Genomic DNA, 26631 nt, shown 5'->3' with positions numbered 1-26631 from the left:
ATAATCAACTATGTTGCACCTAATAAAATTTAAAATTAGTGCAAAGGCTGTGAGCAGATTGTATCAGGTGCAGAGTGGGTCTTGGGCAGCTTTAAAGAAACTTCCGCAAGCGTACACCAAAGGAGTGTGCGTGTGCATGTGTGTATCCTCAAAATACCGGTCTTTAGTAAACCAGAGGCTCAGTAAAGTGTTCCTGTTAATTTACTGACCTGATTTAAAGGAAAATGTCCACAGCTCCTACTAACCTTGCTGAAACTCGGTGTGTGGCTGTCCTGAAGAGGTGACTGTGAAGGTGATGTACAGAGCAGTTTGTGCATGAGTCTATCAGCCCTCACCTCCCCCCGACTCCTTTTGCCGGAGCCAGTTTCTCCCTGGCCTCTGGAGAGCAGGAGGCAGGGCCGGGCAGCGTGGAGCCGTGGGGCTGTGCTCCTCGCGTCGTTGGGGGGGAGAGGAAATAGGGGGTGAAACCAGCTTTATGCACAGCTTGCCCCGTCACTCCCTTGCTTTGCTGCCAGCAAATTTACTAACATTTTCTATCAAGAGATAACCTTGCATCGCATTTTTAAAACAGCTTAGATATTCTTGGCAGTAATTCTGTGATGGCTTTATAAGGGACATTCTCCGCCTTGGGCAAAGCTCTGAGTATTGGGGTTTTCCAGTGCCCATCAGTGGGAGCAACCAAACAGTGAGAGCAGAGGCACCCTTCACCGGCTCTTCCCTGCTCAGGGAACCTGAGTGTCCGTCCCTGGGGAGGACAGCGTATGCCCACAGCTCGGGCAGCCTTTCGTCCTCCATCATCTGCAACATCTTCACTTCTGATTTCAGCTGCGAGCGCTCTCTGCTCGCAGGCTCAGCCCCGGAATGCTGGCTCGCCTGCCCGGGGTGGCTGGTGATGCTCGGCGTGGCGGGGAGCCCCGGGCTGTCACCCCCGACTGCACCAGGGAGCAGCCACGATCGTTTGGTGAACGTTTCTCATTCCTTTCCGGGAAAGTTAGCGATTTCTGGGTGACTAGCTACAGCAGGTTAGGGGAATTTGGCCTGGATTTTATGGCCCTCCGGTAAGAGAGGGTTGATGGGAAACAAATGCATTATGGCCCCAGACAAGCTGTTGCTACATTTTTTGTTTTATTTTAAAGCAGCACTATCAACCAGTTGGAATATAGGCCTGGAGTATCGCGGGGAGTAATCTAATTAGTATGAAGTCAATTCACTAGTTCCTTTTGTATCTCGTGATTAAATAAGTGGGAAAATGGCTTGAAAATTAGGTGCTAGAACGACCCAATTACATTTCTGTAGCTTTTTGTATTCAATTTCATAAACAATTTTGCTCTTCGCTGGTTAATCAGTGAATGCCTTTTTCCAGTTTGAAAAGCACTTTTGAAATTATAATGCAATTAAATTGTGTGTGGATGTTCTGGCATAGCGAGTGTGAAAGCTGGGGGCCTGGCAGCCAGCCATGTTGTACCTTGACAGTAATGAGTTCCTGAGCTGGCAGCTTGCTGGTGTCATTCATAATATTGTCCATGCTGGGTTACTGTAAAACGCAGACGCCTCAACTCCCTTCCAAAGGACCCGGACACCGGATCCTCTCCCTCCCTCTGCAGAGACTGCAGCGCCGGGGCCGACTCCTGGGGCAAATCCGGCACCTCTGCAGGCAGCAGAAATCAGCCTGCGGGACCCTGCTTCGCGCCTGGCGAGCAGGTCAAGATTTGTGCAAGCACGCGGGGAAGTGTTTTGCAAAGTTACAGGGCAGGTGCGTGCTTGCTTTGGGTTTCCTTGGTTTTTTTTCTTTCTCTTCCTTAAGCGAGCCTCTGTAGGACTGAAGATGGGCAAGGGGCATGGAGGGGATTAAGTATTATTTTCCTGGAGGCCATGACTGGGGCAAGTAGGAAAACATCTCAACACCTTATCTTTCTCCAAGTCAGCAGTAGATCTGCCCCTGGCCTCGCCACAGCCTCTCGACCTGATGGCTCTTGACTCAGGGAAGGAGCAGGTCCGTGCAGTGTCCTCTCACTGGGCAGGTTGTCCCCAGGTGAGCTCACCCCAGGCTCCCATGCGGGCTCTGAAGCTGCTGGTTTGCTTGCCAGTCCCAAAATTCATAAGGGGATGGGGTGTCGTTTAAGCTTCTCTTTCCACAGTCAAAATGCTGGTGGTGCATGCAGCATGTGAATGCGTGCAGCACCGAGTGGCATCTCATCAGATGCCAGATGCAAATGATTTCCAAAGGCCCAACGGCTCTTCAAGGCAACCAGGCTGTGAAGACCACTACCCGCTACATGCTTCTGCTGTACTGTGGCTTGTCTCCATAGGCCTTTTAAGGTCAGAGTTTTTCAGGGCATGCTTTTTAGTCATTCTTGTAGGGTATTTGTCTTGCATTCAGCCTGCTCATGGTGAGCGGGAGCTAAGTTCAGCCTCCTGGGGAAGGGCAACCAAGTCTGCGTGATCGCCACCTCCCGTGATTTACGACCGAGCACCACAAGGGGAAAGGTAGAAAGCTGTGTTAAGAGGAAAAGAAATAATGTTGGAAATAATGACTTGCTTGGCAGGTTTTAACAAGTTCAGTAATGGTATTAGGTGCCCTTGGCTCAAGATAGTAACCTCCTCTTAAATGATCATTACCTGGCTAATAAAGACCTCAGAGCAGGTCATTACAGCTTAATTTAGACATAGCATCCTGTTTGGTTCGTGCAGCATTGCCATCTTTCAAGTTGTTGAATCTATTGCCTGAGCGCTGTGGTTGGGAATTGGGGGTTGCTTGGGTTTTTCTTTCCCAGCAGCATAACGAGGAACTGAGTGTTTGCTCAATCTTGACGGCCCTTCAGCTCAGCTGCTCATGGAGGTGGGGATGTGTACGGGCAGGGGAGAGGTCAAGGGACTTCTCCATCCCATCACTTCAGCTCTGCTTACAGCTTGTGGTTTTCATGAGTGTTGATTCAAGGAAGGGCAGGAAGAGGTGATGGGAATGGAGGACCCTGTTCGGGAAAGCTCTTAAACATATGTTTTAATTTCACATCTTGTTCAAATCAATGGGGTTTAAACGAAGGCTGTAGGGCTTTGCCCTCTCAACATGTTGTTTCAGAGAACCTGGGTCTTTCAAAGTCTTTCAGGTAGCGCTTGCCTAGGCGTCTCCTTCATGTGGGGACCCTCCCCTGGCCATCCCAGGACACACCAGGCGTGCGCATGGTTCCCTTCCCACATCTCCCTTGGGAAGAGGAGCTGGTTTCAGAGACGAGTGACCACAGCCAGGTACAAAGGAGTGCAGGAGCGGGGGTCCAGCTTCGTGCCCACTGTACCGCCCCAGCCTCTGCTTGTTTGCGGGTGAGCCGTCATGCTTCCCTAAGCCCATTAGCAGCAAGTTTCAAATGCAAGTAATTATAATAACCAACCTCCACCTGTTATTAATATTTCGAAGACATCTCTTTGATAAGCCCATCTTTTCAGCCAATTTCCTATTTCTACTGAAAGGAAAGCATTTTTCCTCCCAGTATTGTAAATCTGCTGTTAAAATGAAGAAAAGGAAATGGAAAAAAGGATCCCCCCAACAACAAAACTCTAACACCAAGCTCAGTGCTGTGCTGCCTTTGTCAGCCCTGGATAGAATTATGCATCATGAATAAAAACTGCTGTCAACATGCATTGGTTTCAAAACATTAGAGCATATGGTATGTGATTATCTGTATTGTCAAATGCAATAAAGTGAATTTGGATATAATAAAAAATGTAATATTTTAGAAATTTGGTAATAAACTGTGGAAGAATTGACAGGCAGAGAGTATTTGACGCCTGTAGGCAAACAGATAAAGATGGCAGGACTTTGCACTCGGCGGGCAATGGCTACTGCAGGCGCATTAGGAGCAGCTTTCATTTCTGATGGCGGAGCCTAACCGGGTTAGCTGGCACCCAGGGAGTGATGGCCTTCATCCCTGCCTTTGCTGCTGAGACCTGCTTTCCCATGGCCACTCACTGCTGCTCCACTTGTCCTTGTCCTTGTCCTCTGCCACGCAGGGCTGGCGGCAGGAGGCAGGGGGCAGGGGGGCAGGGGTCCAACGCTGGCTCCCCACGGGCAGGTCTGCGCTCTTTGGCTGTAGGAGAGGTGGCGAGCAGAGGCAGAGTGGTGATGAAAGCTTTGGCTTGCCTTGTGGCACGGTGAGGGGCTGCAGGGCACTCGTTTTGGGGGTGGAAGACAGTGTTCAGATTTGTCGCTGGCTCTGTGTGCTGTGAGCCTTGCTCATGAACAGACAGAAGTGTTCGCTTGAAGCACGAGGTTCCCATTCTGGTTGTAGACAGATTAATTGGATTTTACAAGCATTTGGGGTTTTGTTCTTTGATAGCAAAAAGAAATCTGTTAGTTCACACCATGCTTCCCCAGCCCAGCTGCACTGCCATCATTTTTGTACCAGTGACTTGGTAGGTGGGAAATCCGTACCTGAACTGAAAGGAGCAGTGAAAAGCTATGAGGAGCATGGGTGGGTCTGCTCCCAACACTACTGGGGAGCTGGAGTTAGATACTGACAAAAAAGCAAACGCTGCCTAAGATAACTTTCTCCTTCAGTATCTAATATTTCAGCCCATGCATTAATTTTTGAGTTGCTGACAAAAATGCGCCCGTTGAGACACGATGTCTGCAACAGAGAGAAGCTGAGTCGGGAACAAACTTTGGGGCCTCCTGTGTAGCAAATTCAGATGTAAAAAATGCAGACGTAAGTGTATCACACGTACATGCAATTTTTCTTAGGTCACCGCTAATGCTTCTAAATGATCTGTGAATGCATTAATGGTTTCTGTTAATTAACAATATGATAAAACTGGCATTTAGTAAGTTGCTGTGTAGTGTGCGTTTCAGTCATTATGTACTCAGCGCTTTGGTTTGATTTCAGAATGTTAATAGAATAAAATTTTAATGAAGATTTGTTGTTATGAAAAATTTATTACTCAAAGTTCAGGTGCCGCTTACATTAGCGCGGTCGGTGACAGGCGGTGGGGTTCCCCTTCCGCAGCCGCGCAGCCCGGTGCCGGTGCTCTGTGCGACCGCCAGGGCTTTGGCCAGAGCCGCCCTCCTGGCTCCGGCCGTGTGGCCCCTGCTAGGGGAGGCACATGCACCTCCTGGCCTGGAAATCTTAGCTTAAAATGGGTGATTTGAGAGGGGTGAGTCCCTGTACCCTTCATCCTCCCATCAGGGAAAATTATTCCCCAAAACCAGTCTGAGTGGATCTTCACCTGGTTGGAGGAGCAGGCTGCGGCATGGCACAGGGCTGCTCATCCTAAGGTGCCTTTTCTTTGTGAGCGATGCTCCTTTTGCAAATGCCACGCAGTCATGGGAGGACGGAGCAAGGAGCCTGAGCCTTGCAGCTTTCCAGAACAAAAGCAAGGAGTATCTTGCTGGTGCCCTTTATCCAGCTGCGCGGCTGACCTCAGCTCTTTGCTCTCCTGCCGCGCTGGTATTGAAACGCTAGCACCTTGTATGGAGGTTTTGATCCAAAGCAGTTGTCTGCTGATTTAATTTTGAGAATTTACTCTCATGTCATGGAGTATATATTGACACTTTAAACAGCAGCAATACCTGCCTGTGTCTGCCGGGAGAACCTGACTATTTTCCGTACCCAACCCAAGATTCACATAAACACCAAATGGATGTGCGGCTAATCATCTGTCTTGATGAGCGTCATTCACAGAAGCACTGCTAGAGAGCACACTTTACAGTTAAATGAGGATGATATTTTCTATCCTAGACCATCGGTGTTAACCTTCTCTTTCCCCTTCCATCTCCTGGTGCATCCCTCTCCCGGTCTGGTTATCACAAGGGTGGGGTGAGATCTTGTTCTTCATGGAGCAGGTGGTACCCTCAGGTGTGGCCATCGCCCTTCCCAGCAAAGCCCTCCTTAGAGGTACGGAGGTAAAATCTGAGAAGTGTGCGTCTCAGACTAAGGCTTCAGTCTGTGAATCTGGAGAGCTGCTGCTTTGGAAATGGAAACCTCTCCTTTCGTGTGTTTGCAGCAGAGGAAATTGGAATAACAGGAAATAACAAGTTAGCATTAACAGCTTTTATCATAGATGATTTTGAGCTTTAGCGAGCTGAGATGCAGTAGGTCAGATGAAAACTTTGTGGAAGGCACTAGAAAGTGGGGGGGGAAGAAATGTGGAACCTGGACCACGGGGAAGATTAAGTGACTTCTCCAAAGACACAACATAAGAAGGCAGCAGAGTCAGGGCTGAGTTTTCGAGTCCTGGCTGTTGGGTTCTGGCACTAACAAATAAATGGCTTTTCCCAGAGGCAGGATGAAGCCAGTGTAATGACTTGAATTACCTTTGCAGACAGCAAGAAGTTAGAAGCATCCATGGTTAGCTGTCTGAGCAATTAAAATGTTCTGGCCCCTCCACTCGGGTCATTCTGTTTGTCTGTAAAGGCGAGATGCGGTGACAGCGATTACAGGACTTGGTTTCATGTCCCACTCATCCCCCCTCCCCTGCAGGTTTATTATTATTATTATGTTTTTTATAAGGTGTCTTGGCAGTCTGGGATGCGGTAGCTTACTAAGTAACTTTTTCCCCTCTGATTACAAGGGATGTGTGAATAAAGTAGAGCGGTATTGATTCACACCAATCTATGCATCGACTGCGTGGGAGCCACTTGCAATTCCCAGCAGCACCAGAAAGCTTTGCAACAGGGAGAAATATGACCAGGCAAGTTGAGAAAATAAATTAAACTAGTGTCAACTTTTCTTGTTTCTTCCCTCATTATTAATGGATGGAATGGGGCTTGTTTATCAAGAAGAGGAAAAATTAATTGACACGGGCTTTAATGTTATTATGCCCGGCTTGTCTGGTCACATTTCTTCATTTTTAATTTTTTTTTACTTTTTGAAAGGCATTTTATTATGGTTTACAGGACCAGCTGCCAAAACTATTGGTATAAACAAGAAAGCAGGTGCATAAATAATGCCACAGCAGGACTGGACCTTCCTCTGTTTCAGAGCTTCAGTAACTTAAATACGGGGAAAAGAGGAGAGGCACGAAGCAAACACAAATGAGCAGATCAGGTACTGAGACCTAACACAAAAGGGGAATGCAGCCTGAACTAATATTTCCTCATTATAATGCTGTGTGCTGCAGCGGGTGTCAGGCTGGATATTCCCATCCGTCAGCACAGCCGTTCGTCAGGCAGTGCCCGCGCCGGGGGCCGATGGGACCGCAGACCCCCAGGGACCTGGGACCGCGCTCTGCGCTTGCACCGTGCTGGCTGGGTTGGGAGTCTGGAGCAGGACAGTGCCGCGGGAGCACATTCCATGTGTAAGAGGAGACTGATCCTGCATTCACCAGAGCACCAGCAGGCGACTGTCGGGTTATTCTTGCCTAGCAGCAGGAGTGAGATTTAAGCAGAGCCTGCATCGCTTATTGGTATGGTGTGGATGATGTAAATCTCTTCCCTTCTCCTCTCTGTGCTCTTGTCTCCTGCCCTTGGTCTTCGGACTATTGTGCAGGCACAAAAGAGCCTTGGTGATTACTTACATCCCAGAACCCTTTAAGGAGCTCTCTGGTGCTTTGGCATGCTATAAATGCAGTAAGAGGCAGTCCCAGCTGCAGAGACCCTACAGTCTAACCAGACAATACAGACACAGCTTGGGTGAAGAGGAGCACTGCAGATGCAGATGAGATGAAGTGACTTGCTCCACCTCATTGGGTAACCCCAAGACAGCCTGGGAGTTGAAACAGGTTCCTCCAGGTCTCCTTCCAGTGCCTGTATCCACCAGAGCACCTTTGCTGGTAGCTGAAGGGCCTCCTCACAGAGCAGCAGTGCCCGCAGGGTGGGCGGCGGTGTGCACGCCTCTGGCGAAGGCAGTTTTGGCTCAGGCGCTGGGCTGCAAGGCGGTGATGGAGGTGCCGGTACCCATGGCACTGCCCTGGCTGCTGGGGGCAAGGCACCCCGCTTCGGCAGGCGTCTCGGTTTGCCTGTCAGAGCCCTCCAGGGGCTAACCCCAGCATTAGCCTAGGTTTAACCTTTCTGGCACAGGATGCAGTCACCTTGGTTTCCTCTTTTTTATGTACGCATGGGCTTGAAAGAGCAAGACCTTTAACCCAGTAAGCTGCTTTTGTGTAACTCTGCTGATGAGTGACGTCCTCTGTGTGTGCAAACGCAGCTGCAGTATATATCGCTGTACACACAGATAAAACCCAGGCTGTGGAAAAGTTGCTGCCAACTAGCAAGAGGAAGTAGATATATTTCATAGCAATGGTGTCGTCATCTCAGCTATATTTTACCGAGGTTGACATAAAACCTCTCAAGTGACGACAAAGGTGTGAAATATAGTTGGTTCAAGTATGGAAAGAACCAAAATGCAGAACACAGGAGCCCTGACATTCGGTATCTTCAGTAGGGCTTCTTAATATTATTTATGGCTTCTACTGATTTTTTTTAAATTAATTTAATCTTTATATGGTTTCAGTCACTTTCTCTGAAAAATGTTTCTCTTATTTCTGGAATACTGTGGCAGAAAGTGCTGCAGCTGAGCTCTGCTTTGCTGTATGAAGCCATCCACCCACAGGCCTGGGCAGCTTTCTTGGCTGAACAGGGCTCTGGGTCAAAGGAGGCTTTTTGGTGTAACAAAGGTGTGTCAGAGGATGTCTCGTGTGTCAGAGGATGTCTCCTGTGCCGTCGGACATCAAGCATCTGGGCTGGCATCTGCAGGCTCATTGGAAATGTTTCCAGGGGAACTCAGAGTTATTTGGATGCTTGAGACTATCTTGCCTTGCACTAAGAAATGTATTTTTCCAGGTTTTCCCTCCCTGGTGAATAATACACTTGTTTCCTAGTGAAAAAAATTCCCTTTTGTGAGTCATGGTTAGAAAGGCACTGTTCTGTCAGCTAGCCATCCCGAAAGGGATCTGGTCTGCAGGGGTACCGAGTACCTTCAACTTGTTTTACTTCAAGTGAAGGCAGCTGTGTCCTCTGGTAATTGACCCCCAAATATTTTAGCTTCTAATTAGCAGATGCAGAAATTCCCAGCCAGTAAAATAAGTCACCTGAAGAAGCGGACCTCTGTTCAGTGCCCACCACGTGTTACAGGACACGTGTAGGCAGGAGCGGTTACACAGCCGGACCAAGCTGGAGCAGAGGGACTGCCTGCTCGGCCGTCAGCACCGTGGGAGGACCCCCGCGGTGGCAGGGGGTGCTGGAAGTGAGTTGTCCTCTTCCCAAAACCTGCTGCCATGGGAGGCAGCAAGGTCAGACCGGAGGGAACCTTCCCAGCGCCTGCCTGAGTGGCACTTCTGCTGTCTTCCTCAGGAGCCTGTGAGCCCCAGCCTTCAACCTCATCACTCCAAAATGAGCCTTTGGCATCTCCACATGTTCATGGGCAGCATGAATGGAAGCTGCAAAGCGGCTGTGAGCACGGTTGTGGAGATCAAACAGGATGGTTTGCTAGATGTCCTGAGTGTCTCCATGTTGACATGCGCTTGCGGAGGTAGGAAGGAAGGTGATTTGGGGGTGATGGGTGAGAAATCTTCAGCCACTTGTCTGGAATCACAGGCCCAAGGGAAAAGCCCGGCCCTTCGTTGGATGCAAGAGGGCTGCCGGGCGGGGGGGAGTGGGTGAACTCAGCAAAGACCATTTGTCATCTGGAGGAAGAGCGATCCTGAGCAGACGTAGCACTCGCTGCCCCGTGCCGATGGGCCACCCACACACCAGCTGCGAGGACCTGTTCAAGCTGAATTGCTGGGCCTTATACGGTAACTGCAAAGCAGCTTTTCCGCTGGATAGCCCCCTCCGTCTTCTTCCGTGGCCCAGGCCATTCCTGGTAATTAGCCGGAGCTCCGCACACGTGCGGCCACCTGCCCTTGCCGCAAGCAGAGCAAACCCTCTCCCTTTCAGGCGCCGGCTTGCTCCCAGCCGCCGGGACTCTGGGAGAGCCTCGCGTGTCGTTTCGGTGCCTGTCGGTGCCCATTAACCAGCGGATGAATAGAGTGAAATGACTCCTTTTTCTGAGCAGATGCTAAAGGAGGGTTTTTTCACCTGAAGGTCATGAATACATGTCTCAGCTTCCTTTAGTGATCGTACTTGGCTCTTTCGTTTGGGGGCATCTGTTTGCCTCTTACTTTATTTTTTCCCTCTTCTTTGTCTTTTCTTTTACAGAAAAGATTATTCAAATGAATATTCAGTTTTATTCATTTGAATAAAAAACCCAACCGTTTGACTCTGTTAAATGCTTATCTCTTAAATAGAGCTTGTTAGCTTCCAATAATAGCTTCATTCAGAAGGATGCAGTATAATTTCATTTTAAAATGTGTGCTCCTTGACAACCGGAATCCTATTTATGTCACCATTTTAAACGGCGTTCTTTGTTTTGTGTTAATCTTTTTCATACACTTTCCGAGAACCATTTTTTTTGTTGACTCTTAGTACCTCTCAGAAGAAATAATTGTCTGTTTAGTCCAGGAAGGTTTCTGAGAGTTTTGGTAATTTAAAAATGAGCATGTATTCATTATGCTAACTAATAAGGCATGCATGCAGTAATATTTTTGTGTGTGTGCAATTATTAAAAGTTGGAATCTTATGTTCAGAAAGTGAAACAAAGGAAGGACCCATTAACCCATCACTTCTATGAATTTTTTAATTCTGGGGCATATGATATCTTGGGGATTGTTCATTTAAGGAGCGGTAGCGTCTCTTGAATAGCATCCTATGGATTTTAAGTGCCTGTATGCTTGCAGATTAAAATTGTCTGATTGCTTCCCAATCAGTTAAAGGTGTTGGTAATCGTAAAGGTAAAACATCGTGAGCTTTCAGTTACGGATCGAGTGCCCTGCAGGGGCTCTGGGCCTGAACCTGCGAGCCCCCCGCCTGCTGGAGCTGCCTGCCCTGCCCGTCTGCCAGCTCCAGAGAGGAAGGAATAAAAGATGGTGTTGGGTTTTCTTACAGACTCGGTCACATCTGTTTTTTCTTGCCAAGCCAGCTAGACTGGCCTGTGTGGCATAGATCTTTTAAAAATCTGCAAATGAGTGTTGACACCTATGGATTGTTATTTTATTCCTGTTACAACATCTGTAAATGCAGGAAGCTGGGTGGCTATCTGATTTAATCAGACAAATAATTTCTTGATAAACCTGTGTTTAAGCCATATGGAGTGGGATGAGAATGGGAAACTTGTTTCTGAGTCCAAATGTGTAATGACTGCAGTGGGCTTTCTTGCGGCGTTATGCATATTAAGGCTAATCTCCTGTAAATTCCCTCTCTCTCCTCCATCCTGGCAGTGAGACCTGACAAAAGTTGAAAGAGAAATCCTCAACTGCAGTGCTTGCTAATGAGTTACTAATGATGAAGATGTTGCTGGTGCTCAAACAATTAATGACTTGTAGACCCAGACTGGCCATCTCATTGCACTAGGCAAAGCTGGTCCCCAGCGGCGCGCTGCTCCCAGCTCCGGTAATGGCCCGATGCAGCGTGCTCCGGGATTTCTGGGATGCCGTATTCAGCCAGTTAACCACAAAAACTAGTTTTAACTACAGGTCTGTTTAAGGTAGATTTAAATGGAATAATTTAGAAGGCAAATGAAAGACTTAAGTAAAATACTTCAAGGTGCTATATGCTTTAAGTGCAAAGTAAAACGGTATTCTGAGTGCTAGGTTCATGTGTGATGTGCGCTTGGTTGATGTGTTATGCCTTGGAGGAGATCTAGAAACCAGTTCTGGTGGCTTTTCCCCCAAAAAGAGAGATGGAGCTTTGCTATGTGTACTGTGCATTCCCACACGAGCCGGCTGGGAGCTGCTCAGACCTCACCTTGGCCAGTGTGGGAGCCAGCAAATGCACTTTACAGCTTCAAATATTGTAGCCTGCAAAACGTATCTTGTACCTATAGGTTGCAAAACCCATATAGTTGTACTGTCTTCTGCTGTGCCCCATCAAAGCAAATCTAGTGTGATGAAGTATTGCTTTGGGACTTCAGCGCAGAGACTGACTGCTTCTGGGCGCTTACTGGGAGTGCTGGGTCTGGCAGGGGAAGCGGGTTGGGGGTGGCACTTGGGACCCCCAGGACACAACCACGGCATTCAGCGCTGCTGGAGGGGGAGCAGGCCTGATACTGGAAGGTGCTAATTGCAGATGGGAAGTGTCAGTAGCAAAGTGGGTTTGAGATGAGGCTTCACAGCTGTATTCCCAAACAGCGGGGGGGTTGGATGGGCAGCGTGGGATGGACGGGTGCGCAGCCGGAGGCAGCCGGGAGCCAGGCCCTTCACAGTCAGCAAAGACAAAAGTGCTTTGCTGCCGTGCGCGGCTGAGCGGGGGTCTGCTCACTGGGCGAAACTCTTCACGGAGACTAACTGGGCAGCATGGTTTCCCCTCCCTCTTCCTTCCCCTGTTGCCCCAGCGGAGGGCGAAGGCTGCTGCCGGGGGTGCCCCAGCCCTGGCTGGTTTGGCTCACAGCCTGGTGCCATGAGAACATCACCGGCTGTTTCACCAGCGTTGAGTCCAGCGGAGTTTTCAGTGCAGTTTGGGAGATGAAGTTCATCCTGTTGTTACATTTTTAAGATTTCATTAGCTTAATTGGTGTCGATGTTGACTCATGAAGCCTTTGCCAAAAATATAGCACTTTAGATTGGTTTTGTTTGTTAGCTTGATTCTATTTTTTTTAAGGCACGAGTGGGGAACATGACTGTGTATAGCTGTGGTGGGCTGCCAGATTTCTTTAGTGTGGCGTGTCTGCAGCCGTGTGGCCCCAGCAGAGCAAATACAGTGTACAGCTACAGGCGGGCAGCAGGCATCAAACAACCCTAAACCAGCCCAAATCCACAGCTCCTTTGAAGCAGCAGTGGCAAAGAGAGGAATGATTAGATCAGAGGCCTTAAATGTAATGGTTTCTCGGAGGCCTCAGGATGTCCTGATGAGGTATTAGAGGAAGTAATTCAGGAAGAAAGGGACAAATAACCACCTCCGGAGCCCGGCTGACCCGCGGGGCCGGCTGCATCCGCACGGGACGGAGCTGCAGTGGCTGTGCCGCCGGCCCCGGCATGCAGCAGCGGGGACATTCGGTGTTCGCTCAAAGTGAATGGAAACACAAAGTGCTGCTGCATGTTTGGGGAAGCATTGGTATTTTTTTCCTCGCCACGGATAGCGAGGAGTAAATGAGGAATCATCTTCTGTCCTCCCAGATTTTTATTTTTTTGGGTTGTGTAATGAGTCAGCTCTAATGGAGAAGTCCCATGGAATTAAACAAGAGATAAAATCAATATAGTTCCATAGAAATATAATTGGGTTTGCTAGAGATTGCTCTTAAAAACCTATAAGGTGTAAAAGAAAATATGGCCTTATTGTAGTTTCTGAGCCATCATGTAACCGGGGTGTAACTATCCATTAAATTCTGCAGGATGGATCAAAAAATCCATAAGGAGGTTTTAATTCTCCATTAAATCCTATGGAAGAGCTGGAACAGAACCGTATTAATTTTCCCTGAGACAATGCTTCTTCCCTCCATTAGCCTATAATAAGTTCAGCAACAGCCCCGTGGACAGCAGGTGTATTTACACGTGCTTATCTTTATGAAAGTTTTCTAAAGTCCCAATGGCTAAACAACGTTATATTAAAATGAAATCTCTTTAACTTAACTAATACCTTCCTTTCACCCTCCCCTTTTTGTTTCTTTATTAAACAGGATTTGGCTTCGTAACTTTTGAAAATGAAGACGTGGTGGAAAAAGTGTGTGAAATTCATTTCCACGAAATCAATAATAAAATGGTAAGTTGTTTTTGTTCCACAGCGCGTGTCGGTGGCAGCGACCTCTCGCCCTTTCTCACAGACACGTGCCGTCCTGGGTGGTGGTCCTTTGGGGAGATAATTGGGTGCTGGGCACACCGCGCCTGGCGGAGGTGCCATGGGGACAGGCTGCTGAGCCCTGACCATGGCTTGCTCAGGCACTACTCCTGCCCCCCACCAGCAGGACGGTGCCTGCCCCCCCCCACGAGGACAGGCGTTGTTTGCGGGCTCAGGCAGCTGCCCCAGAGCAGGTTTTGGTGTGGAAGCCAAAGGGCTGAAGATGGTGTGAATCAACCTGCTCAGCTTCTTGACCAGCCTTGGGGAAGCCCTCCTTCTCACCCCCTGCTCTTGGGAAGAGCCGTGGCAGCCGCTGAATGGCTGCATTAGGGGGTTTCAGGAGGGAGGCGGACCGGGGTAGCTGTTACAAACCGTGTGCTCCCAAAATAGCTGTTCTGGTCGAGCTCGCGAGTCCTGATGCTGCTCTGACGTTGCTGCTGCCTGTGTGTCCCCTGGGAAGTTGTGGCTCTCTGCCATCGAGCCGCAATCGCTTTCCACCCAGGCCCAACCCAGGAGTGAGACCTGGGTGAAGTTTCTCCTCCATGACAGTCAGGTCCCAGGTTGCAGGTTACCCTGTCAGTAAAGCCACTGAGCCAGATGAAAAAGGGCATTTGTATTTCAACTGATGCAGTAACTTTGATATTTTCAGTGAAAATATCCTTTTTCCCTTTGTCAAATCATCCTTTGCTTCTCAAATGTGTATTCAGATATGCATTGTATATTGGTCTGATATGTGTTCACAGACTTTAAATTCAATAATAGAGCTTTTAGTGTGGATAAGATCAAAGCAATCTCTTTGGCATATGCTGGAGGCCTGATTCAATATTTGACTTGCTAATTTTTCCCAGGGCACTGAAATAATATTCTTCATATTGTTCCTCACTGCAATATGCATTTGAAATAAAAGTAAGGGTCCCCCTGGCAAACTGAGTGGTGGGATGGCAGGGCAGGGCTGGGGCAGTTCCCCTTGCCTGGTGGGAAGCCTCTCGCTCAGTCTCCGATGGGTGCTGTGGGCTTTGCCTGTGCCCTGTCCAAGCATCTCGCTGCTTTCCCAGCCGCCTCCTTCTTCTGGGGTTTCTTGCCTGCCACCAGCAATACCTCACCCTAGACACGGGCATTGTGGGGGAGGCTCATTCCCTTGTATAGTGCCTAAATGCTGACTAATCTGCCTTAAAACAAACCAAAAAGAGCAAGCCCCAACCACCCCCACCCCGGCATCCAGACGACAGACCCAGCAACAAATTAGAAACGTTTGGAATGTAAATTTAGGTAAGACTTGTCATTTGGGAGGGAAGAGCTGCAGTGCCACTCTCCAGGGTTTTCCTGCCGCTTAATTGTGGGTGGGTGTGTGTCGGGTCATACTCTGTAGGTTTAGTTATTTCACACAATAGATTTTTCTCTGGAGCAAGGCTCAGCCTTCACCTGATGCAGGTCAGCGCTGCCCAGTATTGCCCTGGTGAGGTGCTGGATGTCGCTTGGAAGGAGGTGGTGGTGTGTCCCAGCAAAACTGGCATCAGCAGCGGGGCAGAGCACATTATTTGATGCTTCCTAGTGGGATCTGCACTCCTGTGCCGTAAAAATCTTACCCAGCTGTTTGCAGACCCGTGCTAGGGGAGGAGTGGTGGGAGAGGTGTTGGGAGGATTTCTTCCCAGATGAAAGGCTGCACGGGAAAGAACAGCAGAGCAGGGAACGTGGAGGATGGGACAGGGCAAAAACACTTCAGGAACATCACAAAGAGCAAAAGAAACAGTGTAGGCTGCTGGTGTTTTGTTGTCGCAGATAATTAAAAGATATTCTTCCCAGCTTTCCGTGCCTGCTTGGTGCACAATCCAGGTGCCACGATGCTTTGAGCATTCTCTTCTTGTCACTTCTTCTACAGCACTAATTTTAAAAGCAGCCCACAAGGGAGGAGATGAGACGTGATCCTGTCTTGGGACTGACTCATCGTATCGCTGATGTGTCTGCAGATTAATTACCAATCCCATGCAGGGGCAGGAGGACTTGTGCACGTGTGTGTGACAGTGAGCTGGTGCAGATGGCCGGAGGTGACACGCAGCTGGCTGGGGGTCAGAATTAGGCGCAGGCATACTTTCCACAGCACCCTCAGAGACTGACCACTCCTGCTTCATTTTTAACATGTCCCCCTCTAGTGTTGAGCTGCCAAGGGGACAGGTTCTCGCAGCCCAGCTCGAGGCGACTGGGTTTGCAGCTGCTTGGTAAGCTGGGACTGGGACACCCCATCCCCATCCCTGTTCCTTTCCCCATCCCTGGGCTGCTTGGCTGGGGCATCTGTGGCTCCGCAGGCACCAACTCACCCTGAGCTTGCTCTTTCTCATCTCCTGAATGCTGTCATTTCCCAAAACACGGGGGCAAGCAAAGGGTAGCAGGGCTGCTGTTGTTCACGAGCCTATTTCTAGCCTCCTGTCTCTCTGGCAGGCTATTTTTAGCCCACCCATTCTGCTTCTGTTGCCATCCGTAAAGCTTAGAATGTCAAATGTAATATTAAACGAGCAGTGTGAAAACGAAAAGAAAATGCCAGTGAGGTATTTAATAAATGAAACTTGGAATTTATGTGGGAGGCCAAAGATGCTCTCCAAACATTGGCGGGGGGGAACAAATAAAACCCAAACAAGCTACCTGCAGAATATTGTTCCTCTGACATAAGCAGGCTGCTTTGCAAGGAGAAACCTGGTTTTCTAAGGGGGTGCAGAAGTAGCTGGAAAAGAAATGTGGTGGAGTAATTTATTTTCCTTTAGATTCCACTGTGATAGAGTCGCTCACATCACGGGTATGATGGGACAAGCACCGGCGAGCAGTGCGATGAGCTGAGCCTGGCCCAGGTGCTTTTGCACTTGAAGTCAGGATCTCAAGTCAGACTCTGAAGCAGCTGACAAAAATGTTAGGCTGTTTTAAAATAGGCTTTGACACTGCATAGCACCTGTGGCTGTTTTTCTCTCTCAGGGTGGGATTTTGTGGGTTTTGTGGGTTTTTTGTTGTGGGTTTTTTTAATGTATCAGCACTCTTCGGGCTTCTCTGAAGACTGGCAGCCTTCACTGTGTGGTGATGTTTTAGACGTGTATATCATGCACCACGTTCCTTTGGGTTTTCATCCAAATACTTTGTAGTCTAAGGCACCTCCATCCCTGGAAAGACTAAACTGTGTCCCACGTGCAGAAGGCAGGAGGGTGCATGAGACCCCCAGTGTCCAAGGTCCCTGCAGTAACCAGGAGCGAAGGAAACTCAACATACAGCCAACAAACCACCACCAACCTTGCACAGACATTTCAAGAAGCCACTGAGTCCTTTGCCAGCTGGACACCATGGAAGACAGAGGTCAAGCCCCAGATGTGGTTCTGGGCTTCGTGCATGATCCTGCTGCCTTTCCAGTTGGCATCTTACTGGTGGCAGTGATTTGCTGGCTGTGTTGGGAGGAGGTACATGGAGCATAGTGCGTGGGTGATGCATGTCATGCTGCTCGGCTGTTTACAGGCACGACACTGGGCTGCAGGCGTTTGGGGTATTGCAGGTAGCTAGTTCTGGAGCAGACGTCTTCAGGGAGGCTTGACTGAATGACCCTGCCATCTCTGCATAAGAAGCATCTGGGTCAGAGAGTGGCTGTAGGGCTGAATGTGGCATTGGCTTGTCCAGAAGGCATGTCAAGGGACAAAGGGGAAAGTTATAGGACATGTGTCCTGGTTTCAGCTGGGATAGCGTTACGTTTCTTTGTAGTAGCTAGTATGGGACTGTGTTTTGGATTTTTGCTGGCAACAGCGGTGATAATGTGGAGATGTTTTGGCTGTTGCTAAGTCGCGCTTACACTGGTCAAGGACTTTTTCAGCTCCCCGTACTCTGCCGGATGCACAAGAAGCTGGGAGGGGGCACGGCTGGGACAGCTGACCCCAACTGACCAATGGGATATTCCATACTGGTGGCCCGTACGGGGATTTCTTGTGCTTAATCTGGGTCCAGAAATCACCCTCCTCCCTTGTGAGGAGATTGTTTTAGTGTTGTAAGCATGTCTTGATGTTTTGTCCCAAATCTGCAAAGCACACAAGCTCATCACACTTTGCCACGCCCTCACCGCTCCCAGCCCTCCATGGGGCCATTAACTCTCATTTTACACTCCAAGCAAGTAACCAGAGAGTTAAGGAACAAACTCCAGTGGCCAGAAATTAAATAGCAGCTCTAGTTCAAGGACCCTACTGCTATTCCTGGGAAACTCTTTGGGGTTGGGGTTGTCCCTTCATTTGACACATCTGTAGGACCTACCAAAAGGGAATTGTCATCGTGAATGGGGCATACAGGCACCAAGGCTAACAGCATGCCTGGCACTGGGGAGTCTGGTTGTCAGCAAGTCACAGGAGAGCATCACTGCTTGTTGTTTCCTACTGTAGGATCACTACCAGCTTGTAGAGCTGGAGCCTGACACACCTGGTTGTTGTGGGAGAGCGCATACGGGCACTGCTGTGAACTGGCATGCAGAGAGGCCGATGGTCATGGCAACAGGTTCTCTGCAGAGGGCTCATTGCAGGAGTGCGCCGGTAGGAACCCGTGCTGGGCAGGTGTGCAAGGTGTCACTGACATTAGTGGTGCTAGGGAGAGGCTGAAGATGCAGTAGCTTTGGAAGCCCCGTCTGTCAGCTGAAGGACACTGCAGACCGCTTGCGGGTTGGATGCATTCCTATAGCGTTGTCTTCAATGTGCTTTAAATTATGTAGCTTGTGAGCTGTGCGATGACACCGCCCTTGCTGGGCTCTCCAAGGGTGGCTGGGTTCTCCAGCCCTCACAGGACAAGAAGATGCTGCCCAACGCTGGATGTTATCAGGTGTCTTGGGGACAAACTGAATTGATGAACCGCAATGAACTCTGGCAGACTCGGCTCTCCTGTAGCTGTCGACTTCTTTTGTGGTCTGAGGACACGCTGAGCAGCTTCTGACCCCATTGTCCCCACCCCACCTTTGTCAGTTATCTACTGTTTGGGTTTGGTTTTTTTTTAAATATGCTTATAACCTTTCTTCTGTTGCCTGGTGTAGCCCTGCCTTAGCGGCAGGACGGGGTGAATACAGATTTCTCTATTTCTCTGTTAGAGGAGCGATAGTTTTGGCTTGCTGTGGCATGAATGACATGGCATCCCCAAGGTAATTGAATATCAACTAACTGTTGAGATTTGAACACACATTGCTGGCAAGACAAAGTTGCCTTGTCTTTGGGTGGTAAAATGAGGTTTTGTGCATTGTGAATATGTCCGCATTCTGCTTTCCTCAAAATAGCCCTGGTTTCCCTGGAAAGCTGTTAGCCATGGTTTTTGAGACGTCCTGGTGCTGAGAGCTGACAGCCTGTGTTGTTGCACTGGGTATAAGAGGCTTTTCACTCCCCATCTCAGCCGTCCTGGGTTCTAGTGGCTTTGACTGCTCAGTTTGACCCAAGAGTACCCCAGTGTAATGTTAATTCTCCAAACTAGACTAAACAAAAATAGTGAATTTTAGTTTCCCTGCTTTTTTTTTTTTTTTTTTTAGCCTTAGAGTTAAAACTTTCTTTGTTAGGCTGCTGAAAGTGAAGCACATCCCTCATGCAGGGGAGGTGGAAAAAATCTGGAAATTATTAAGATGTGCAGAAATGCTGAACTGAAAGCTTTTGCAAGATCCAGATTTATGTACAAAGTACCCGCATCGGGCGGGCTTTTGGGGGTGATTCAGTACAGTGCTGAGCACTGACTCGTAAATCCAGATCCATTCCCTCCTGGAGAAGCTCCATTGCACGTCCCACATTGCCAGCACGCATGTGACATTCCTTCTGCCCCCAGGGTTTTACCCTCATGGTAACTGCGGCTGTGGGATGGTTATAGCCATCTCCATCCCATTCCCCGTGGAGGAGCAGGCTGGCTTTTTGCAGACAAGCAGCCTGAGCCCTTTTTTTCCCCTTTTCCTGCCTCTGTTGGTGAGGAGACACCGTCCAAGCCCACCACTGGTCCACTAACATGGTCCTTCGCCTCCTGTTGCTGCATTTTCCCCATTTGTGAATGGGATTGTGCATGGGCAGCTTCTGCAGAGCACTTCAAGGCCTGACGTTGCCGAATGGGGAGTGTTAAAACCCACCTGAGGCATGCAGCCCCTTCCCGAGGGATGGCAGAGCGGGGCCAGGGCTCCTGGTCCCGAATGTTGCATGCCATCCCTCCCAGGAGGCAAGAGTCTCTGCTGGATAACAGAGAGTATTTTTGCCTTCGATATGGGGTATATTTGTTTACAAAGGCTTAGGAATTATTTTTCCTTCCTACTGGTAACTTTTTCTTTCCATTTAAATCCCAGTTAAAACTTTTTTGCAGCTCACTGCCATTCCCTTTATATCCTCATGTGCTGTGAAAATCATAAATTACGCTAGTCTTTCAGAGAGCAGCAGTAGGCTGTTTTGTGGTTGCAAAAGCTAATTACTGGGTTATTGTTTCTAACAGTGCTAATCCAAACTTCATTTTCCTGTTAATTGTCCGTCGAGCCAGGCTAGATTGTTTTTATCATCCTGACTGTTTGCAGCACAAGCGGCTGCGAGGTGTAACCAATGCCACCGTGACATTTGGAGTGGTGGCGAACCCAAAAAAAGTGGTTGCGAGATGAAATGACACACTTCTGGTGCTCAGTCCCAGTCATCGGGCTGGAGAAATTAGATTGGCATGCTCCTGTTAAATGCCCCTCTGATTAAAAATAAGCAAAGGACAGTTTGAGAGGATATTGCTGAGCTGCTGTGCTGGCGTGCAGGGCGGCGAGGAGGGAGGCTGGCACTGCTCGGCATTTGGAGCTCACTGTGTCCATGGGCTCTCGAGGGCAGTTGATGGAAAGGGGAGGTAGCGGCAGGCTGCTGGCTTTAGGCTGTGGGCCTTTCTAGGGGCACCGAGGTTTTGGGGGACATGCAGCCCAATTAGGCTGAAACCCGCCATCAAGTCTCAGGCTTAAGCCTCCCTGGGAAGCTCCGATGGCTTTGTCCCCGCGGGGCAGTGATGGGGCTGGGTGCCAGGCATACATAGCCTGTGCTGTCCTCGTCCCCAGCCCCGCTCCGACAGCAGCACCTCAGCGTGCGAGCGGCTGCTCGGGAAATTCACTGATGGGGAGTTTTCTGTTTCCTCTTCTTTCTCTTTTTATCTTAATATCAGGGCCCAGGAACCCTGTGGGGCTCTCCATCACATGCTCAGTAGCGTGTCTGCACCATCCCATGCCTGTGGGAGTCTGTGCGCGTGCATGGGAGTGTGTGCGCGCGGGAGCATGGGTCTGCAGGGGACAGGGGTGTGGAGGTTGGTGGCCCTGGCTGGAGGATGCACCAGTCCTCACCCTGGCCCTTACTGGGGTGTTTCTCTCCCGGAGGACTTGCTGCTCCAACAGCACTGAAGAGGAGACGGAGGAAATCGCTGGCCCTGTTGTGGCTGTGCCCGAGTTTTGGGATGTCCGGAGAGTGGGTCTCCCAACACCGCCCTGTTTCCCTTGTGCAGCAGTGTCTGGGCTGTGCACGCATGCCTAACCACTTCAGCCATGCCTGGTCCCTCTCTGCCCTTCTCCCACTGCCTCCTGCAAGGACCCAAACACTTCTTGGCAGGAAAGTAGCAAAAGAGGAACTCAAGAAGAATTTTGCTCCGAACTTCACTGGGTTGGGGCAGCTCGTTTGCAAGAAAAGTATGTTTTGGCAGCGTTGGCAGTGTCTGAGCATTGTAGCTTCGGAAAGCGTTGCAAGCAAGCAAAGTAAATACAGTCTGCGGAGGTTTGCAGCAGAAAGGGGAGGAGTAGGTGGTTTTGTTTAAAATACTCCCATTACAGTCAGTTAACCTTTATGTTACCTAAATGAAAATTGTATAAACCTGAAATTTTCGCTGATCAGGTTGCCTAGGAACAAGCGGTTGGTTTTCATAAGACAATGAACACACAGTCACTGATCAGGCTATTAGGCACGGAGACATTTAGCCATATTACCCTACCTCCCCGGGTTTGCCTGGGGTAGTGGCCTGCTTGTGCGCAGGGCGCACGCCCACCTTTGCCTGCTTGCGCGAGTGGCGGAGGTGAGGCGGGAGCCACGACCCTGCTTGGAGCTGACCCTCCTAGTCCTCCACGACAAGCAGCCCCGCTCCCGAGCCCCTGCCCACAGGCTGCAGGTGCCACGGCTGGGATGGGAGGGCCGAGGGCAGCGAGGCTGCACGTGGCCGTGCCACCACGTCTGCCAGGAGCCAGGCCCTGGCTTGCGGCACCCCTTCTCCCTCTCTGTTCTGGCCAGGCAAGGGCCAGGGGGAGCTTAAATGTGCAAAGATCGAGGAACTGGTTATAGAACAAAGTTAGAGGCATAAAGTTCAAGCCTCTGGATTCAGCCTGAGACCCTTACCCTCAGACCAGTGATGCTCGTTGTGAAAACCGTGCAGGTGGGGCACACGGGGACTTGGGGCTTCCTCACACCCCATGCAGGGCTGCACTGCGTATCTGCACATTTTCCTATTGCTCAGAGCATGGACTAAAGTGTAGAGCCATAGAAATGGGTTGGGATAACTCTGGTTAGCTCTGAACGAGCTTACCGGCATGGCCGTAGTGCCAGTACCAAGGGGGGCACGGGGGTAGTCTGCTAGGGTGGCAGGTCAGCAGTGCTGGAGCTGGAGAATATGAAAAAGTGCTTTATTTCTCCCTTTTCCCATCCAAAAAGAGGCTGAGAACCAGGACCCGGCGGTGTGGCTGGGCGTCCTGGATGTCCTGCTCCTGGCTGGGCTGGGTCGCCGCCTCTCACTGGGTGTTGGCGGAGACTCGCAAGGTGGTTCAAGTGGCATTAAGCAACTTCAAAAGGCAGCAGGAGTAACTGGAAGTGAAAGAATGCAGATCGTTTATTAATAGGGTTTACAGAAATTTTCTGCTGGGTAGAAATATTGATTCTTTATTCCTGTTTTAAAAGGAGCTTTTTGTAATGATCACCAAGAGTCATTTTCTGTTATCGATTGCAACAGAGCTGTGCTGGAGACCTCCCTCCATTCATTCCACACCCGCGAGTACCATTGAGAGTGAACGCAGCACAGGTTTTCCTTTCAGGAACATGGCAACTTCTTAAATCAGCATTTCTGTCATCTTTACAGTGGGGTTTTGCTATGTGTGTTTAAAGAGACATACACGTTTGCTCTTTTAAATCCGTTTACGCTATTCTTAAAGTTCACCTTTGAGGGGGAGGCGGTGTGGGGAGGCAAATGCTAAAAATAAAACTCCCCCCTTAAGTAGATCAGTTCTGCATTTGACATTTACATGGAATTCATTTGCATCTCATTTGTACATGTTTCTGCTCAATAGGTAGAATGTAAGAAAGCACAACCTAAAGAAGTGATGTTTCCACCAGGGACGAGAGGAAGGGCACGTGGATTACCGTATACCATGGACGCTTTTATGCTAGGGATGGGAATGTTGGGTAAGTGCCGTAGCCACCACACGTCTCCTGGAGCCAGCGGCTCCCGTGTTGTCTCCCTGATTTCTGAACGCTTAAGGCGTAGGGGTGAGCAAATCCCTGCACCTGTGTGGGTGCGAGTCTAAAACTTCAGCAGGGGTGGATTGGGGAAAATAATCCTGTCTGTGGTAAATTATTAACTCCCCCCCCCTTCCTGGAATATAAAAATGTGCATTTAAATGGATGTTTTAAATAGTCTGTTTTACTCTTACTCGCAAAAATAGAATGATGAAAGATGCAGTGTGTTCATTCTGACTAAAAATGATCTCTCCCCTTTTTTAGAGGAATTGAGTCACACATTATTCCCCTTCTTTTAAAGGTATCTTTGACAGTTCAGCATAGATAATTGAAAATCTTGCCAGTTCTTAAATGGCATGCAAGATGGAGAAAGCAGGGAGGTGCGTAACAGTATAGGTCACAACAATAATTACAAGTTTCAAGGATATGGAACGGTATTTTAGTCCAGAGTATTGTGTCCAGAAAATACTAATTAAATGGGATAAATGATATTTAATGGCAAAATTCTATTTGTGCATGAGGTCTATTTAGTTATAATTGGTTCTCATTTGTTTCTGCCTAGATAGTTGTTCTTCTATATAATGTGACAACTTCTTGATACTCTGTCCTCAGATTTACTAAGCCAATATGCTGCTAATCCATTTCCAACGTATTTTTGTAAAACCCCATGTATTTTCAACTTTCTGCTCCCTTTGTATCACTGGACTTTCCCTCGGTTGTCACCTGCTGTGTCTGTAAAGCATGCGTGAACGAGAGGGCACCTGGAGGTGTTCCCAGGCAGAAATGAGCCTTTCCTGGGCAGGCATCCCTGGTACGTGGCCTCTCTGCGATGCTTTGAATTTTCTGTACTGGGTTTGGATGATACCAGAAGCTGAGCACAAAAAACAGCCTTGAAAGCTGGTGCTCAATTGTCCTGAGCTCTGCTGAGCAGGTCCGTGGGCTGTCTGAGATGCTGAAGGACCCCAAGGCTCCTGGAGCGGCCATCAGGCCAGAGGACTCGGTTCCTATGAGTGTCAGGCTGTTAGGCTGAGTTGTCAGACTTCAGGCACCACTTGATTTGATAGGGAAAACTTTCCTGCCATGTTTGCTTTATCTCTGAATTAATAGTACTTCTGTTCGTGTGGCTGAAGCGATCCATTTCTAGGATGTTTAATTTGGTTATTTCAGCTGATCATCTATTTTTCTGTCCCCCACACTCCACCGCCACCCTGCCCCATAGTGTTGGGAAATTGCATTTTATGGTTAAAATATTTATCTTCTTCTAGTCAGTCTGTGATTTCATTACCTGTATGTTCCCAGTGTGCTTGAGCATATGTACTTTATTTCCGTTTCTCTTTCTTTCCTGCTTGTGGTGCCTGAGGTTTGGGGTTGGGGAGGTGGTGCGTGCCACCTTGCTGGCCAGTCCCACCCGGCTGCTGGAGGAGAGAGCCCAATTCACCCCGGGTAGGCAAGAAGACCCAGGGCAGCATCCCTCTTCTGCTCACCACAGGCAGAGTCGCCTCAACCCTTCTCCTCGCAGCCAGGCAAGGAGTGAATGGAGCTGGGGTCCACCCCAGTGACCTGAAGGGAAAATTCAGCCCTCAGGTGCAGCATGAGTCATTCCCACCGGGGCTGCCTCCCTGGAAAAAGATTGTTTCAAGCCATATGCAGTAAAAGAAGCCCTCAGCGAGCGGATCTATGTCTGCACAGAGCAAGCGATGCAGGTGTCTGTTGGCAAATCCCTGTCCTGCTGCGGTGGGGTGGGTCGGGTCACCCCGACCGGCTCTGCTCCGGCCGGTCTCACAACGTGCTCTTACTAGATTTCAAATCAGGGTGACTTGCTCAGAATTAATGATTGATTCGTGTTGAAGGCCAGATGCTTCATTATCTGCTCTAGCTGTTTTTTTCATCTTCCCAGTTTCTGCTTGCTACAGTGGCACCATGTTAAATAATTAAGTGCTAAACAAGGAAATTGCAACACATGAGAGCAAGGCTGTCTAGATGCCCATTATAAATCCCTGTTTTCAAAGGCTGCCTCTAAGAGTTGGCTTCAAGGGAGCTGATGGGCAGCAGCTCAGCAGGGAGCCCAAATCTCTCCTTCCCAAGCCCCAGCAGCTTCGTGGCGGTGGTGGGGCCCTGTCCCCACAGGGAGAGGGGCGTAATTAACCCATCAAACGACGAGGCCCACAAAGTAACATACCGCCGGAGGCAGCGTCTGCAGTAGCCGAGCGTTTTGCTGAGATCCCAGGAGGCTGGTGTCAGCCCTACCCCGTTCTTCCTTTTAGATGCCTAGCTGGACTGAAACAGAGCAATTGAGGCTGCTCTTGAAGGATTTTTATACCTGTTTCCAGAAGCCCTTGCTCAAGGTCACCTTCTCCAGATGCCGTTCATGGGCAGAGGAGGGAATTGGAGGAACGCATGCACGAGACAACCCAAAGGAAAGAGCGGAGAGCGACTCCCTCCAAAGCTATTAAGGAAGTTGGTCTTTTTCATTAATCACAGCCTCCCCAAGGAGCCTGCAGCAGCCAGGGTCTAAAGGTGCGTAGGCAGCCGCTTCTGTGATGATTTGGTTGATTGGAACAAAATTAAAGTGTTCTTCTGAAAGGATTTTTTGACTCTGAGAGCACGGGCAGGCTGAGCCTTTTGCCAAGCCTGCTTCTGGGCTCTCTCGGGCTCGATCTGCTGGTGGGACACACACAGTCTCGGGGGAGATCAGGAACATTAATGAGCCGCTCTGCGTAAGGAGTGGGCTGGACTGGTTTCAGTTCCAGTGATCGATCTCTCCCTGGCAGCCCACCTGGCAGGAGGAGCTGCTCCCCAGCCCCATGGATGCTCGTGAAGAGGCATCATGTCCCCCCCTAGCAGGCAGCACACACATCTGCAGCTGAGTGGGAGTGGGTCGGTGGCCGAGAAGCTTGCCAACCACTGAGAAGCCTCACATCTGTCACCTGGTCCTGGTGTGTAAACCGGGAGCCCCGTCGCCCAAGGGCATGTGGGTGTCATTGCATTGCCCCATGGCTTTTTGCCCTCTGTTCAGGTCTGTACCTGAAAACTTGGGAAAAAAAAAGAGAAGAAAACAACTGAGGAGCAACATTAATAGCAGGTGATGTCTGCCCTGCCATCTGAAGCAGCTCTGTGTGTCTGGGACGTTGCAGCTGCCATTGCGGTGGTCCTGGCAGGGACGCCCAGCTATGGAGGTGACTGCCACGCTGCTTGATCTGAGCTGAGGCCCTGCAGCACCCACTTCTTCTGGCAATGGCCATCTTAGACTTGTTGGTTGGGCTCTTTTTAAATTGCAAACCCCTCCAGAGACAGGAGCGCTTGGCCCATCAAGCTTATGCCCCCCAGACTGCCAAAATTATGTCTGATATGAACACCAGATTTTCAGAAATTCT

At 49.5% G+C, this 26631-nt stretch overlaps 1 protein-coding gene across 10 annotated transcripts in view; it reads left to right on the top strand.

Moving 5' to 3' along the window:
• MSI2 (musashi RNA binding protein 2) overlaps nucleotides 1–26631 on the top strand; it is a 262947-nt gene that overhangs the window by 188053 nt on the left and 48263 nt on the right. For all 10 annotated transcript variants that reach the window (XM_064468097.1, XM_064468093.1, XM_064468099.1 and 7 more), the window contains exons 8-9: nucleotides 13638–13720; nucleotides 23089–23203. In XM_064468097.1, the coding sequence (XP_064324167.1) occupies nucleotides 13638–13720; nucleotides 23089–23203 (198 nt within the window). The remainder of the gene's footprint in view (nucleotides 1–13637; nucleotides 13721–23088; nucleotides 23204–26631) is intronic.

Source organism: Phalacrocorax carbo, chromosome 17, assembly GCF_963921805.1.
Source record: "Phalacrocorax carbo chromosome 17, bPhaCar2.1, whole genome shotgun sequence".
NCBI classification, from domain to species: Eukaryota; Metazoa; Chordata; class Aves; order Suliformes; family Phalacrocoracidae; genus Phalacrocorax; species Phalacrocorax carbo.
The sequence above is the reverse complement of the archived record's forward strand: the minus strand, read 5'-3'. Positions and strand labels throughout refer to the sequence as shown.